The 18,665-nt window shown below is 38.0% G+C and overlaps 1 protein-coding gene across 6 annotated transcripts; it reads right to left on the bottom strand.

Moving 5' to 3' along the window:
• Nucleotides 1–1,002: 1,002 nt before the first annotated feature.
• On the bottom strand, nt 1,003–18,467 carry LOC112466259 (transcription factor CP2-like protein 1). 6 transcript variants are annotated; one of them, XM_025034264.1, is made up of 12 exons: nt 17,746–18,467; nt 17,211–17,433; nt 15,138–15,282; nt 12,244–12,327; nt 10,507–10,713; nt 10,034–10,178; nt 9,012–9,248; nt 8,520–8,768; nt 8,339–8,415; nt 1,920–2,172; nt 1,158–1,608; nt 1,003–1,068 (listed from the first exon to the last, which is right to left on the bottom strand). In XM_025034264.1, the coding sequence occupies exons 1-12, from the start codon at nt 17,881–17,883 to the stop codon at nt 1,019–1,021; spliced, it is 2,259 nt and encodes a 752-aa protein (XP_024890032.1). In that variant the 5' UTR covers nt 17,884–18,467; the 3' UTR covers nt 1,003–1,018. The 6 variants fall into 6 exon arrangements, with proteins under 6 accessions (XP_024890032.1, XP_024890034.1, XP_024890033.1 ...); XM_025034266.1 differs by having other exon boundaries at nt 1,980–2,172; XM_025034265.1 differs by having other exon boundaries at nt 9,012–9,224.
• Between the last annotated feature and the right edge of the window lie 198 nt (nt 18,468–18,665).

Below are 18,665 nucleotides of genomic sequence, written 5' to 3'. Positions count from 1 at the left end.
ATTAATTATGCGGTTTACGAAATGGTAAACAAAGTTGTATATGTATTCCGCGCCTTTGCACATTCGTCCGAAAAGATACGCTTTTATAATTACTATGAATTCAAAATATTCATAATCACAGAATATTTAAATGGCACAATCGTGCGAATGTACAAAATCTCATATTTACATATATCTTTCGCTGTTGCTAAAGCAACATAGTTCTAGCACTCGTAAATATATGATAGTGGATGGAGTAATATATCTATAAATTCTATATTCTTTTTAAAAAATTGCAAAATTGGCATCTCATAATTTCCTCTAACGGATACAATTTAAAATTATAAGACCCAAAATTATCGAGTATTTTAATGTTCGAAGATTGGGTACTTGGAAAGCTTGAGTGTTCGCATAACTCAACGAGCTATGTACAATATAACAATTACTAATAGAAAAACGCATTTAACTTAAAAAGAATATTGCACTTGTATATATGTATGTAACTTATCTATATCTTTCAACAATTATGTTGCAGATATGGCATGATGTGCAAATAGATATAATTAATATTACATGTAAAACAACTATAATACCGTTAATCTTTTATAAAAGTTTTGTACACCTCAACACATAACTCAACGCGTAAAAATAATTTTTTTTATTCCAAAAGTTAATTTTTATTCCAGCATATTTATTATATAGAGTTTATTTTTGTATTCAGTTATTGTAAATATATTAAAAAATTATTAATTATGTCGAGATCTTAAAATTTACTTGTTAAAAAATCGTTAATAATTTCCAAATCTTTTTTACATAACGTTATACGATATATAATAATCCTTGCATACATTCATACAAAGTAATATATTTTACTAGCTCTTTCGTCTCTTTTCTCTCTTTTATATTTATATATTTATTTAATAAATATATGTTATTATGTATGTATATTTATTAATATAATATGTATAATATGTTATATTATACATATATTTATTATATAAAAAATATTTATAAAAGAGAGAATCTCTGCAGAAATTGTTCAAATAATTTTTGATTTTATTAACAATGTGTAACGCTCGGTAGCCGGATCTGAAAAAAATATATATTGGCATTATTAGTTTCCTTTCCATCTCTTTTCAAAATTGTAAATAAAATAGTAGCAAAAGAAATTTATGTACCTTTGATAGTCTCGACGAAATACATACTCTCGTCTTTCATGTTCGCTACCAACTCGTCGGTGACCAACACGCGTATACCCTGTGGCCCTAGGAACAGTATTGAGTGTAGTCGGTCGTGGGGCAAGTTTAGAGCGTTGAGCAACTTATTTGTGAGCGCGGTGCTCGTCAAGCTGTCGAGGTAGGCGACTCTCCAGAGCGAACCGTTGCCTTCCAATGAAAAGTAGAGGGTGAGTTTCGGGGTCGGCGCCTTAGAATGCAGCGTGTTGAACAGTCGAATCCCGTCCGCCACGCCGCAGATCTGGATGAGATCCTCCCGGGACAAGCGTAAAATATCCGATGCAGAGAAACTCGCGAATGTTGACTCGAACGCGTTGAATCGGCTGGCGCGAAGCCACGCGGTTGTCTGCGTGGCATTTGCGTCGGGTGGTAATTCGGTTAGGCTTGAGGTACCCTACGAGATTCAAAGTAAAGTTATCATAAATAAGCGACGTGGGTTGAGTAGCTTCCAATTCTATACGATCCCCCCTTTATAATTGTTAATTTTATATTCACAATTTTTAGAGAAGACACTTTTTTTCAAAAACATCGATATAAGGTAAAATACGAAAACAAATTACGTGCCACTACTTTCATTATGTAATAATGTAATATGAAACATTTTCTTCTCCCCCCCATCGATTTTTTTCTCTTTACTTCAAAACATCGAATAAAAAAATTCAGGATCGGAAGAATAAGTTAATTATTTACAACAAAGATCTTTACTGTTTTCATAAACTCGATTAGTTGTTGCGGGAAAGTAGCTTTGTGTGCAGTCAAACTAACATCAGCTTCAATGCAAGGTTGGTCCGGCAGTATGGCCGCGGGCGATGGCAAGGCCGGCGCCGTTCCTACGTTTTCCTTCACGGCATCCGAAGCCGGAACCAGTGGTACGATACCGGAATTAGAAACCGAAAGTGCCAACGGGGCGACTACCGGAGAAGAATTGCCGCTGATGGCTGCGCGTGTCTGTGGTGATCTGGAAAACAGCCCAAAACCGATAACATATTAATTACTTGTCACGATTTCTCTTAAAAATCTGAAAATACAACTCTTAAAATATTGCATTTTAAATTGTATTAAATTGTTGCATCCATTATTTATAATAACAATATTAACATTAACATGATTGGAATAATTTCCTTCTCGCGATAATTTTCGGATGATTCTTGACGTATGGAAATTTTTCCGATGTGCAGGACATAAAAACGTATTTTAGATTCTGACGTGCGCCGTATATGCGTTTACTTTGTGGCATGTTGCAAAACATTGGCGAGTCGAGGATTATCTATCTTATTAATTGTGCATGCAACATAAATCTTCGACCGCTGACACTTATATGCTCAGCTGAACAATTTTATGAACGAACGATGCACGAGAATATTCCAGGCTACTTATTTGTTAATAAAAACCGATACCAAAATAACTTTGCTTAGAATAATAAATTTAAATCGAAATCTAAAAGGCAAAGTGTGAAAGTAACGCTCGCACATATGCCCAAAATATGCCTATTTATTTATTTAAATTTCAATAAGACCGACTAATATGCGCTAATAACTTTTGTCGCGTAAAAAAAATATTTCATGTATAATATTCAAGAAGTCGATACTTCTTAAGATTCATTCTTCAAAATTCCATTTTTCGATCGAAAAAGCTATATAATAAAATAATCTAAAAACAAAAAAAAAAGTCAGTATATCCTTACGCAGAATGCCCCTTTAAACAAATCACGAGTTTGACTTTTTTGCGGCCGTCGAGTCTCTTCGTGTTCCAACGCTTCTTTATCCGGAGGCTGACCAGTCCTCCTCGCATAACGTATCCTCTCTTTATCCGCGTGCTCAACAGGGCATGGACAAACTTAGCTACGACCTGCACGTACGGCGGACCACCGCTCACGATCACCTCGTGCTCCAGAATCCACGTGACGAACTGATCAAGCGGATAACGTGGCCGCTTGATGGACCAGCAGCTCTTCAAATCCCAGTAATCTCTTGACATGACGAACACACTCGCTGGACGGTGACTGGACCGAAAGGAATTCTCTACGGCGAATTGTTTTTCTCCTTGAAGGCCTTCTTCCGACTTTTCACTCGCTCATTCATAAACGTGGTACACGCTCGAACGTTCGACCGTTCTGCAAGCGTCTTTCCATCCATTCGTGGTCGATGTTGGCGAGGTAACGCTCTCGAATCTCCGTTCTGTCTTATCAGGTCGATCAAATGATGATTAACTAGTAGCCGTTCATCCACATCGCGCGGGTCGTCCGGTATTTCGGTGATACAGCGTGCAATGTTCTGCACCAGCCAGTAACTGAAGTGTCGCTCGGTGAATTAGAGTAATGGAGAGAGCTCTTGGCTCGACTCGACTCGGCAGATAGGATCAGTTCGAGTCAGTCGGATTGCATTTGTCTGCCGCGAACCGGATACTGCTAGTCGCCCGCCGACATTCGTTCGCCGACGAACTCTCTCGAAATTCTGACCTTCGCGCGTGGCTCCCTCGAGTTGAAATCTCACTGAGTCGCGTGATCGGCGGGTCGTATCTTATTGTTTTCTTTTTCCTCTTTCTTCACGCACAAGCGCCACGTCACGTGCGCGTCGAGCACACACGCCTAGTCGCGCGATAATCACTCGCGATCCAGAATCCCGCTCGAAGAGCGAAATCCCGCGGTCCGAAGAGTGGAATTCGCGATAAGTTTCCTGGTAAAAATCCGAAGATTTTTCTTTTTCAACGAATACAACCGGTTTATACGCTCCTTCGCCGCCTAGGCCGTTCGAGCTCCGTTGTTTGCCTTCCACTTGTCCGATGCACCTCTATAAAAGGAATGAACTTTGTATCCGCGAGAGCCACCGAGCCTATGATGTTTATCTTCTTGACGTGCTGCCACTTTGCATCGGGCCTAATTATAGTGCCACTTGTGTGCCATTGCGCGCAGTTTTCTATTGCTTCATAAAACACGTCGATGTTTGAAACATACCCACTCTATTTCTTCTTCTAGGAAATTCTCTCTACGTATTCTGAAGTTGTAAATCTCTTTCCTTTTTACAACGCGGAGACGAATATTTCAATTGTAAGATGAATTCAGTCTCAGAAACAATTAATGTTTCCCCGACTTGCGCAATTAATCTCATTGACATTTCCTGATAAGCAAGCGGTATAATCCTCTTGTTTTCTTCTCTCAAAGCTAAATGAATCTAATTATGCTTCCTTGAAATTGTATTTTCTTTCGATTCAGAAAAATCTACGTTCTATGTGAACCTCTCTTGTGTTTATGTTTCCTTGATTTCTCAAAATAGTAACTTCATTGCTACGTGATTTCAACAAATTCCCATTAGTCGGGAAAAACAGGACTTGTCCTGGTTGCAAGACTCAATTTAACCGCCCTTGCGTCAGCTTTTCGGCGGCAGGGCTGCTCGTCATCTGAGGGGATGATCCTGCCGCAACAAGAGCACGTAGATAGCCAGGATATCACGTGTTACCACGAAACTTAGACTATCGATCAGCGCAACTAAAAGTGCATGCGAAACTCGCGTACACTCGGTCGGAAGTCGATTATCTGCTGCGACGGACGAGGGCATTCCTGAACGGTGCTCGCTCACGATATATCGACTCGCAGATCTCGCTATTTAACTGTACTTGAAGGAGATCACTATCGCTTGAAGAAGATCACTCAATGCATCACACGTGGTTGTTAATAAACGCGGCCGCGAGCTGTCATATGCTATCTGTCACAAGTGATCTTGTCAACGGTTTTATTGCATGACTAATGGCTGATTGATTGCGTTACGCTTAAGTTCCTCGCGAAAGGAACCGCAGATGGGATAGGGAAGTAGCTATTTGTTCAAAAGACAGCGTAATACCAGATCGCCCTCGATTACGATGCAATTCGGATACATCAACAGCGCGAGAATAAACTGTTCCGATCAGTGAAGCTAACGCCCCTTATACGCTCGTCGAGCGTATTATTTACGCTGGCAATCCCGATCAATCTACTTCTTCGCGATGAATTTAGTCACTGCGCCGCCGCCGGAGCCTTGTCGCGTACCAGAATATACCGGACTAAGATTAATTCGGTTATCTTGAACGATAACTTTGTTTCACTTCTCTCTTCTCGCCCGACCGTGCACTACACAAACCATGTGACTTGTTCAAATATGAATTATCAAAAGCACAAACTTTACTTTACTTTATACAAATATGTAAAGTGAATAATCAAGACACGAGCCACGATGTACAGGAACTTGGAGGATCTCTCGATGCAACAGGTTTCAAAACTGGTTTCTTCTTCACCTTTAATTATAATTATCTCTTAGCCTAGAGATAATTAGTTCTCTCTGGGTTGAACTACTGAATATAATGCAAATCGAGTGTTAAGAAAACGTATCTGTAGATAGAACGAGATGACGCTGAAGAAATCTTCTTTCCGTAAGCTTTGCACTATTCTGAAACGCTTCGAGCGAGAACAAGTTAAGGACTGCCGGGTCGAGCTGATATCGGTTCTCGCGCGCACGATGCAACTGAGCGACTGCAAGCTCAGCCGCTTTCTTCCCGAGTAATTCAAGGTTGCGCGTCCGAGCTCGGTGGGACATCGATTTCCAATCCAGGCAGGAGAAGCGGAGGATTATACACTTTTTTCGGCGCCGGCGCGGCGGCGAGGAAGATGTCGATTGATAAATGTTGCGAGCGATTGCACGAATGTGATGCGTAATGTTACCGATTACTCGTAAAACAAGTACATACAGTACGTGCTCAGCGGTAAGATTTGACGACAGCGGTTGACAATTCCGATCTGTTCAATAATACGATCACACTATCTAGTTTTGTCGCGATCTGGACGCGCCTGAAATGGATTCAGCAGGGACACGCGGCTACGCACGATATACGGCCGTTCTGGATTTACTCGCGTGCACCGTGTCTTTCTTTTGCAGTGTCTCTCGCCTCCTCTTTCTCCCTCGCTCTTCGCCGGTTCTCCAACTTCCCCTCCATCGAGTGGCTGTCGTCGTCGGAGACAGGGACACCGGCTCGCGCCAGTTCGAGCCAGTTTGTTGGCGGCGATGCCCGGCGTTTACCTCCGCGTCCCCCCCACTTCCCGTACACCACTACAGAGGAACGAACTCCTGACGGAGGCATAGCCACTATCCTTCACCAGAATAAGCTCCCACCATGCAGCCGCGCACATAGCTTTGACAATGTCTCAGTGGTTTCTGGTATAATCGAAAAATGCATAATTCTCTTTGGAGTCCATTTGTCATCTTGGTGAAGCGAGGAATAGAAGAAGAATAACAGATGATGAGAAAAATATATTTTCCAATTTTTTTCCTCGGAAAGAAATGATGCAGCTTCACTCTCTTATCTTTTTTATTTTTCCTGACTTTCGAAATCTTTTTATAGTGAAGAACATTCGTATTCTTCACCATCTTCGATCTTTGTTTCTTTCTGACAAAAAGATAAAAAAATTGTATATCTAACTTTTCACAGAATTTTTCTCTGATATTTTCCATTTCTAACATTGTCAGAATAAAGGAAACAAGTAAGTTTACAATATTCAATTATCTTCATTTCTTCTCTTCATTTCTTCTCAGAAAAGGAGCTGTCAGTAAATGACTTTAAAATTATCTTCGCTACGCAGCTCATGGGCTCCGCATTTATTTCTACCTGCGTCGTAATATCGAAGGTCGCGATGATTGCTTGGTAGGATTTCTCGGTTATACATGTGCATATATATAAATAGCCCGTAAAAGCAAAACAACCATCGGTGGACATTAGTACATGGAATTTATCGGAAACGTTTTACTATTTATATCCGTGCAACAGGTATTTGTCCAACACACCGTGCAAATGACGCAAGGACTCGCCTGACTACGTGTTTCTCAGCACGAATGGGCAATCGACAAATCGAAATGTACAACGATGTAGGAATTAGTAGAGACCTTACTGATTCTGACGTTATACATATGACGATGTAGAATTTCGCTATACAACTAACAATAAGACTACTATAGAAATCATAAAATGCCTAGGATTAAAATAAGAAAAAATTTTTCTAATCCGTTTAAATTTGGATATAAGTAATTATGCGTGTGTAATGTGATGCGTGCAGTTGCAATATTTAGTTTTGCACACCTATTTTCGAAGGAAGCGAAAACGCCGCCGGTCTGACGACACAAATCACTCCACTTAGACGAACGATTCATCTATAGTTAGGCGGGTGCCCGAAACCCGCCGTATCCAGAATTGACTAGTTGCTATTTGTGCAATAAGTCGTTGCGAGGTCGGAATTTGTACTGGTTCTCGATACTTCGTAAAGATACTCAATCAATCCAGCGTGTAGAAGCGATACATTAAAGGGTAAAAATAAAATTCGTGATATTTTAATTTTCTAATAACAATCTTTTCTGTTAAGTGCATACTTATGAAGTCTGCGTTTGACATACAGATCTCTTGTACGAAGATAAGTCTTACATTTTTTTCTGCAAGCATCGCTAAATATTTCTTCGACAATTTCGACAAATTCGTTGAAAAGAATGTCATTTTTATTAGTATTTATTATATGAAAAGTATTACATATTCCTAACAATTTAATCTCTCCATATTGTATCTCTAATCTAAATACAAATCTGGTGCTGATCCTATCAATTTGATAATATTGTAAGAAATAGAAGATTGAAAAGAAATACAAATCTGATATAAAAGTTTTACAAACATGATGCTATTGTTTTACAAATTCTATTACGTAAGAAACAGGCGGGTAAAAAAACTGACGTAAAAGATGTAATTTAAAAATGACACATTGATGATGCTAATTACAAGGGCGGTACCATCCATAATTATTCTACCTTTTGGTTGTGATATCTTGATATTTAATTCAATCTGGACATTTCGTGACATTAATTAAAAATATTTCCACATAAAACTAAAATACGATGTCACTGCGTTTATTTCGACATAAATATATTATTGGAAGATGTTCGTTCCATATTACATCTATTCGCGATAATGACATTCAATGATTTATGTAGCATATTCTATTTCACGACCTCTTTCATACACGCGGTTCTTTCTGACAATGAGTCTCACAGTTTTTCGTACGATGACATTGTCGTCTGATTAAAAATATGTAAAGAGAATTAATGTAATAATCAACTTACATTGCATCTGTCGAAACGTACGGGCTTCCACTATTTTGCGTCGACACGTTTGAAGGCGATAAGGATTCCAGAGGAATCTATAACAGAAAAAGAGGAAAGAAATTGAGTAATAGATTTTATTTTATATATTTTAATTTCAAATTTTTTTATTTATAAAAGAGAATTCTTTGGCAAAGCTTACATCGGAGAGGACGGTGCAGTCGTAGCTAGGCTGATATTTATCCTGTTCGTGAGGAGGACGTCTCAATATCTTGTCACGATCTTGTTTATGCTTACGGTCCGCTCCCTTTAATTTGAAGACTTTCACCTGACATGAAGCGGCGTGCAAACGTGGTCCTCCTGGCAATCGGGTCTCCACTTGAATTCGGAAGGGTACGCCTTTCTCGCCGCCATGCTTTTTCGGTGTAAATTCAGTGCTTATGCAATTGACCTATTCACAAGTTGAACAAACACGTTTACAGCAGTCATGTGAATAGTACTTTATTGATTATTATAAAGTCGATAAATATATCTCAGAAAAAAAATCACATTTATATACTATGAGCTTTTGCTCGTAAAATTTTATGAATTTTATAATTCCGTTATACAGAGAATGTAGCTACGCAAAAATGAGAAATTAATAACATCTGCCATAAATAAGAATGAAAAGATTCGTTGGCGAGGATCAACATACTTTGATATAAATGCCGACTTCTTTTGTTGGATCCCACATAAACTCCACGCTGTTGTTGGACAGCGACGGTTGACAGACATCCACCATACCGTAACTGAGAGGAACGTCAACCTCTAATAATCTCTCTCCCGGCCTAGCACGTTGCCAGGCCAGCATCTGTTCCCGTTCTGTGTACTGCAACCGTCGCTCGTGGAAGCAAATGCGAATCGTCGACTGGAACAGAAAAGTCGGATGTCCCTACAGAGGCGTTGTAGCACCGTTTGGGCGACTCACATCTTTCGAACGTCGAGGACACGCAGTGAGCTCATGCCGTGTTAACTCGTAATCGCGGATTATCTGTATACCACTCTCATGACGAACCAATGCGAAAGAGTTAGTTTTATTTGCATTTATTTGTTATCAACAGAGTGAATATTAACTGATGTACTAGTGGATCCTAAAACATCGATAATAGGGGTGTTTCGGCAAAATTAATTGGTTTGATATTTTTCCTTATATCATACTTAGCTTTTACTTCAAAAACAACGATGAGGACATGGTAATACTTCTGTGTGTGTGTGATCGCATTTTTTTCAATTTTTTGTATTTTTTTTAGATTTTTGAAACAGATCCAACAAAACTGATTTTTTTTTTTTTTTTTTTTTTTTTTAAGAGAGTTGTTTTAAGATCCGTCAATGGTTAGATATTCCCAGGATACTCCTATATTATAAGATTTCATGTTTCAATGTTAACGAGTTAAGCAATAATTATATCAGTGCTTGCAAGTGAAAGTTATGATACGATATAATTTGTTACATAATGAATTCCGGAGTTTACAATCAATATAAAATTATAAATTTCTTTACTTTATTTTGCCACCTTTTTCCGACTGAAAAGAATCTGTGATTCGAACGATCTGCACCAGCATGAGCTCACTTGTCTACCTCGTGGGGGTTTATTAAAGCGTTTTTTAAGATGCCGCTACCCAAACATTAGAAGCGTCCAAAGGAGTGTTCTTCATATGTAAGGATATGATGAAATACCTTCAGAATCTTTCCACGGTAGGCAGACAAATCGCCCAATTTTTTCAGCTTGATTTCATATGATTGCCCCTGGTTCAGATACGTCAGCGTCTCTTCATTAACCTTGGTAGCGATGCTGGTAGCGGCTGCTAAGACGTACTGAAATCTAAAGGAAAATTTTGCGATATATACATACGACTCCATTTTTACGTAATCCATTATATAAAAATAAAAAAAATTAATACTTCTCCACTGTATTACAAATAGAATATTTTATTAAAAGAATATAAAACTTTTATCGACTGAAATTTTAACAGAAGCTTTGAAATCTCGATAGTTGCTTCGGTTGAAACAGTACGTGAATAAAAGTTACATAGTTCTTAGTATAATTTTTATTTAATTTTCTTTTAATATACCGATATGTAATATTATTCCTAATATAACATTATAATGTTCGTTTTTATCAATTAATTAATTAATGTTTAATAGCGCACCGGCAATCCTCGTTCAATTCGTTTCCCTGCTGGGAAGAAGAAACGTGGTTGGCCGCGGTCGAAGTCGGCGGGTATTCCTCGTTGGAGGAATACAAGAGTTGATGGAGACTAGTTTGTCCATTGTTGTTGCTATCAGCCTCGACGGAGCCGACATTTCCATTGCTGGACGGCACTGTATTGATCGCCCTTTGCGACACGTGATTTAAACTGAAATAATTCATAAGATAAAAATATTTAAGATACGTCAGACCATCGATATCGCACAACGCCGGCCCTCGCACAAGAAAAACAGATAGAATGTTCCGTGGTTAATACCGAGCCACTCACTATAAGTTAAAGAAAAGTGACGGTGAGACGTTTAAATCCACGGGTGTTCTCATTCTGGTTTTCGGCATTCAGTCAGTAGATATTTTCACTCAATCCCACAGATATAAATCCGTACAAATAGTCATTAACGCGAAAACTTGTTATTTATACGTAGAAATCCATCGTTTTGCATATTACGCCAGATTTTGCCGCGATTTCAATGTTGCACTTGTAGGAATATAATTATAAATGAAAAGCCACACGCGATTTCATCATTCGCCTAATCAACTATTCCCGATATTCAGTTCTCCGAGCTGTCTTAGAACATATCTTTTATATGATCTGTTTCACGCCGAGCGCGGAGAGCAACAAGATCACGAACCGACCTTTCACGATCTCATCTTCTTCTCGTTAAACATTGATATGATGAATCCCAAGCGATTTATACGACGGCGCGGCGTTTCTCCCCGCTTTTCCGTTTATCGGATGATCAGATAACGAGCTTTAACTCGCACAAAAATTTCTCACACGAATCATCGAATAAAATAGCAGTTCTGGAAAACAGGAGAATTTTCGAAAGGGAGTGAAAGTATACTTAATGCAGAATTACTTCATCACTTCATCGGTACCACTTCACGGTTCTAAAAAGATCGACATCTGAGATTTAGATATAGTCATTGGAAGTTGGTATATATAAAAATTATTTTCCTTTTCATTTTTATTCGTGCGATCGTACCACTATTCCGTCTGCAGAGCTTATATCACAGTGTTTCTTTCGCGAGCACTGCGTTAACCGTTTTACACAAAATCCGATTTGATCCCACTCAGAGGATCTCCCCTCCCTGTCTTTACATTAAAGTCACACGCCCGGGATGAGATATCGATCCGCGATTCACGTTTATAATCGGCGCGTCGCGTCACGCGGCCGACTCCGGCTTTACGGAACAAAACGCGCGCCGTGCGATAAACAGGCGCTTAAGAGAGTAAGAAGTTTGACCCGAACGCGAGCGACTTACTCTCTCGATAGCCGCGAACGGGCGTAACGATATAGCCGCGGCCTTATCTGCGGCCGTGTCTTTGCGGGGGAGCCGCGCGTGGCAAATTCCGCTCGGAATACTTTGCTACCCCCGTCACCCCTGACTGGCCCCGCGGGAGAGATAGCCGTCGTCGCCTTCGTATTGTGGTCGTAATCGTAGTAACGCCAGTTACTATCATCGATACTCCGCACACTTCTATCATTCGACATAAATAAACAGACGGTGTTGTAAGAAAATGATCCAATTCGCAAAATTAGAAGAAGAAGAAGTTATAAACATGGTTGAGTTTGAAATTCCACGTTTTTAAATTAATTTTTTTTAATTATTGATCAGTAAGTTCTTGCATGATAGTGTCGTGCAAGAGAAATAATCTTAATAATCAGTGATGACTTACTTGTTGGGGTTATTATGCTGATTTTCAGGGGATGGCGCCTCCTGCTTGAAAACTGTTAACGATGGCAAAGTAAGGAGGGCTTCGCTAGAAGAAGATAGAAGTTTTTGTCATGTCATATTTTTAGTCTAGTTTAGTCTTCTAAACTTATTGAATATTGTAGAGATATAAGTGTGGCAAAAATTATTCCAAGATATTCATTTGATAATACGACTCAACGCATATTTTTGAGAAGTTATAACAAAATCTTATATTATTTAATCTTAGTGTAATATGAATTTTGTGAATAATCTTCAAAATTGTCACAATTGTCTATTTAAATTTTCAACTCTTTTCTTAACAATCTCTAAAAATATTTTTTATTGTAAATTTCCTTATAGATATCTCTCTTTTTATCATCCTTCCTTTATATACACGATTTTTTCCCAGAGATTATTTTATTTCATTGAAACAGTATTCAATACAAAATAACATGTTATTTGACATTTTCACTTATCGTTTTATAATAACAACTTGTCGATAGGTAACTCGTGATTTTTTCGTAACGCGTTTGTTATATTGACGCACAATGATGACCACGCCATGGCATAAAGATTAGGAATTAACGTCAATTCATCTCGCAATGCATCAAATATACTAGACATACGCATATATGATAAGGAAAGAATAATTTGAGAACCGCTACGATAATGAGTCAGTAAGGTCAGCGTAAACCGGAATAAACTAGTTCAGTGTGCAACGAATTTAATCGGTATGAAATAATATCGATACCGAGTTAAGAATACTATCGAAATTTATTTACGATTCATCGATATTTACATAGCTGAGAGATACGAGGTGATCGATCGGGTAAACTGCATATGTTTGTTAGAATTTACGAATAAATTCTTCAAGCTATAATCTTCAAATATCCGATTTTCTAATAATGTAATAAGATATATTGAATAAATTATATATATATATATATATATATTAACAAAAAACAAGTTTCATTAAATTACTCACCCGGGTTTTACATACTGGTGCATACCTTTATTTATGATTAAATGATCACTTTATTGAAAAATTGATCTTAAATAAAAAATAATAGAATATTTGTAGGAATCACTGACACTTGCAATCTTCAGTAATGATACTGAAGCACGAGAATTTATCACAATTTTTACAGACAGTTATCAAAACAAGATATTAAAAGTGACATGGATTAAAAGTTACTTTCAGATAATTGTATATCCTGCCTTCACACGCAGTAATATAGCGATATGTTATATGTACAATATTCCTCATCTGTTATTTCAGTAATTTTATACTTTATTTTGACATTGTTTTAATTTATTAAGATATTGTACTTTTTTTAAATCCTATTTATTTCTGACAATATGTTCACGTGGCGTTTCGGCCGATTCAAATAATATTGAACGCGTAGCTTCGAGCAATAAAACAAGTAGTACCGTTACAATTCGTTTGACGATTTGACTAACAATACGAGAAAACTCGCGACGGGTGCAGATATAAATTACGGCTCAAAACTCTTGGTGTGCCGACATACCGACATGCCGCCAAAAATAACCGGTGTTATGTACACCTACAAACTGGTGCGTCAGCCGGTTCCTTACCGGTTCAAACCACGTAAAACGTATTCCACGCGCGTCTTCATTCATGGATGGATGTGTGCCACCTTCTTTTTCTCACACGTCGTAACTCTGTCACATTTACGTCATGTGCGATCAGCTGATGCATATGCGATACGATAGGCCAATAGTCCGTATCAAGATTTTTTATCCCTATTATACCTATGCCGAAATTTCGTAGCAAAACATATATTTTTCAGGCTGCACAAAATTGCATCAATCAAATTATCGATCTAACGCGGCAAAAAATACTAGAAAAATTTTTACTAATTGCAAACAATTATATCATCGTGTTAAAAAAATAAAATAATTTTATAAAATATACGTAAGCACGCTACTTTTATTTTCTCATTTATTTACTTGAAAAATTATGCTCGTAAATGCGTAGACTTTCAACGTCCTTCAACGCAACGTGAATTTACGATACGCATATAGATACATTATCATGATAAGGTATGTGCGTAACAATTTTCGTCGTGTGTTCATATAAAACTGTCCATATATGCAAATGAAATATTATAACAATTATAATTTTGAAATGCTTTTACAGCGAACTAGATAAACTAAAGTAAAATGTAATTAATTTATTTGTTAGAAGAAATTACGTACGAGAATTTCTTATTTAAATATATTTAAATATAAATTATTATATTTCTATATATTATAACATTTTTTTATGAAAACGTGAACATAAACGCGGAAACAAGAGAAATTTCATAAGTTTCACCGAATGCGCTCCTTTCTCGTTCACGTTAGATACTTCACGTACACTCGCGCACGTGCGTTGAAATTGATACACCAATACTCGTGGCCCGTGGCTGCCGACCGGTTTAATTTTCTCGTGTCCCCGGTGCGACGCAATGCCAAGAACTGTGGCCAGTTTTAACCGGATTTCTAGATCAGCTCGCCGCCGTTTCGTACGCGTTTCAATCTTGTTCGCGGCAGAAGCCTACGGTACCGACCATAAGTTCAATATTCGCACTCTATCGACGGACAGCCCTCGACGATTGTATCATCGAGTCACCGTAAAATCGGTACATAGTTAATATTTTACTATACATTTTTGCGGAGCATTTTTAGATTTTTAGAAAGGAAGTTTAAAAGAAGAATTATTCACACTTATAATTCTGACAATTTTTCATCAATACGTTAAATTGACTTTTCCTTAGTAAACATTTTAAAATAGCATCTTTTTATAGCAATTTATCAGAAATAATCGGATATATTTTTCTAAAATATTTCCGAAATATTAAGGATATCAATTACCTCATATTAGTGTAAGAGGCAACAGCTGTTGCAAGATCAGATGCCGCGAGAGCGGATAACGAGCCATCAAAATCGGCAAGGTGCTCTGCAAGTTCCTCCACTTGCGTAGACCAACCTTGGGCAGAGCCATTGCTTCCGATGGATCCTGAAACATAAAAAAAATCATTTTCAAATCTGTTTTTTCTGAAGATGTTCGTTTTCTTTTCATTTTTGTTTTATTTTAGCGTCATATTAGTGTCATGTGATAAATAGATAAATTATAAATGCGCTAGAAAATTTTAAACTATATTACAATTCTTATTTTTCACTTATATTCAATTTCACTTACATTCTATTCAATTCTTAATTTATATCTTATTCTGTGATATCTAGCAACGAACATTTTTTATGAGAATAATAATAATATAGCTTTGCTTTCCTCACTTTGAAGAAGAAAAGAGTTTACGCTAAAATGTCTAATGTATAATTTAACTTCTTTATATATTTACATATTTTTATAAAATATATTTTATGAAGAAAAAAAATATAAAGCTACATAGTGCACGAAATAATTACGCACAAAAATTATTGTATGGCAATCTATACTACTATCCTTTGCATCTGTATTGCGTTTTCTTTTCGAGCGCTACGCTCAGCTATTATCTGAAATAATCAACACACAGCTTAAAACTGTTCTCGTATACGGCATCGCGTACCGCATTGAGCGCCGTTGTAACCGATGTGAAGCTGCTGATGCATCGTGGTCGGCCTATCTTTCGTCTCCTGGATGACGTGACGGCGTCGACTTTTAGTGGCGACAGGGGGATAACGTCGACTTTGCAGCAGCGATATCCTGGATCTATCGATCTCACACCACTTCATCCTATTTTGGCTGCGGCGAAGATCGCACCCGTACAGGAACACACCACCAAAACTACGTGCGTGCACCTCCACAAAGTTCCGCCACTATGGCGAACTGGTATCGGGTATCTTCTCTCTTTCTCTTTTCTCTCTTTTTCTCTCTCTTTCTCGTTCTCTTTCTGTCTCTCCCTTTCCTCGACCAAGCTAATCTGCGTGATACATTGCGTGCGTATATGTACACCAGTTATCAGCCATGGATGACCACGTGGGCGAAAAGGCGTCGGACGTAAGAACACAGAACGCAGAAGTTCGCCGATCAGTCTTGAGGAGTTCTTCAAAGCGACGTCACTCGAAACGCATATCGCGTCATTGCTAAGTTCTGACCGTTAATCAACAATGACAATATTGAACGCGAATATTGCTTCGGACAGTTTCGAGCATCCCTCGGTATTCGCTAATCTGCCAAGTAGTCGGAATTTCACGCGAGCAAAATTTGATGGTGATTATTAAGTCGCTTGCATCAAGAGCTATATTGCATTGTGTTATCATGTCCATATAAATTAAATTTTAAAATTTTATTACAAGAACAATAATCTAGTGCAATATTGGTGGATACTAGAATTCTATTTATAGATTTGTATGGAGAGATAGTGAATTTATCACAGAAAAATATAATCTGTTAAAAATTTGGAGAATAGGAAACACAATACAGACTCCTTAATAGAGAGAAGATCTATAATACTTAAACAGCAAATTGAAACTCGTAGCTACGACAGTGTCCGAGAGATCGTTTGGTCACGACCTTTAAGAAGATATATCTATGGCTACACGATAGTGACGATCAACTTTACGCCACTGTACATTTAAGGCAACACATTCTTTACATTCTATGCATTCTTGTGCGAGAGATGAAATTTGACACTGTCAAAACTTAACAACTTTAAAAAAATTTCAAAGCAAGATTGTAGCTTTATATTTTTATCTCATTGCCACTATACATATAATTAGAAAAAAGAATTATGAATTTTTACAGTAAATTCACTTAATTTTATTAGACGTAACATACTGGGAAATTTGCTAATCTGTGAATATTACAAAAAATTAAAAAAATATACTTTAAATTTAATCAATAAATACTTCTGTAAATTAAGATTAAATAATCTATTATCTATAGATTAAACAGCGTGCAATAATGTTTATGTAAATAATTGACAATAAGTAAGAAATACCAACCTTCTCTTCTGATATGTTTCTTTTCAAGTTCCGTGATGTGTTGCAACGGTTCTGTAGAACGGCGTTTGAGATTGTTTTGTTCACAATTCGGGGATGATCCGGAAGGCGAGAGCTGTGGCGAGCCGCCATTCAAATGTATCTGATCATCGCCAGTCGGCGAATTTTTCGGCGAGTTCTTATCTTGCCATAAAGAATTTTGTGGACTATGATATCCCATTGCGGTCTGCAACATTGATATTTTGTAATTATTATTTTCGAAAATATAATTATGAGCTGACAGAAGCTATAAATCTGAAGCTGACAAAAAAATTTTTTTCTCAAAAAATCAAAACTTTACATTTAAAAAAATGTCAAGTTTGATAGAGAAATATATAAGTAATAAATATAAACAAGAACAGATTTAAAATTTTTTAAATGTTAATACTGCATAAAATAATGTTGTCGTTTCAAATATAATTTCAGGCATATGGTCTAATATAAAGCATATATAATTTATCAAAATGAATCTGACAAGAGAGACAATTATTCCACGTACCTGTTGAGGAGCGGCTACAATGTCGCACCTGTTTGAACGAACTGGCGATAATTGCTCGTATGACGGAGATGTGTTGGAGAACCACATCGCTCCGTGTAGGGTTTCCGCGCCGCCGTCCATCATGAGTTGCAGCTCCATTCAATAGCTTCTCGAAGTACACGTGATCGAATTAATTACCGTCTACTCTATGTACTGCGATACTAACGGGTTTGCCTACGGCGATTTCCGGACAGAACGAATATCTATATGCTAATCTTGGATCTCAGATCTACGAAGGGTATCAATCTTCGATCGCCCTTAAAGAGACTCCGTCGGCGAGCATCGATTCCCTAACGCCAAAAGATCCCTCTCTTCAAGGATGAGAAGACGAGGACGACTTCTTGACTTACGAGTTACAACTTTACTATTTTACATACTATACGTATATATATGTGCGAAAATAAATTTCGTGGCTATGTTCCTTGGCGACGATTCTGTAAGAGGCGACGAGTCCACGCTGATTTCAAATCACAGATCGATTATCTTCGTTTCCAGGCCGTTGTTCTCTAATCGCAAAACATATTCATTTCATCCCACCGCGTGTGGCTTTCGTGCCTATTGCAGATCGTGCTGTGCGTCCACCCTGTGGGTACCCCTCGGTCCAGATCCTCGATGTGACCGGAAATACACGGTGCATCACCCGACCGCCGGTGATTCTCAGGGCCGAGTACGCGTGCTGATCCGCCTACTCTTAGAACATCACGAAGAAGCTGTTGTACAGTTTCTTGATGCCGGTGGTCTCGCGCTGCCGATGTGTTTCCAAGAGTGCGCAGCCTCGCGACTTCAGTGACAAAAAACGTGAAAAGACGACGAACGCGTCCTCGAATACCATCGCCACACCTTGGCTGCAACGCATCTTGTTCCTAGTTGTGCCGAAGCTC

The sequence above is a fragment of the Temnothorax curvispinosus genome, unplaced genomic scaffold (genome assembly GCF_003070985.1).
Source record: "Temnothorax curvispinosus isolate PA1 unplaced genomic scaffold, ASM307098v1 QBEX01016011.1, whole genome shotgun sequence".
Classification (NCBI taxonomy): Eukaryota; Metazoa; Arthropoda; class Insecta; order Hymenoptera; family Formicidae; genus Temnothorax; species Temnothorax curvispinosus.
This window is presented reverse-complemented; position numbering and strand designations above follow the sequence as displayed.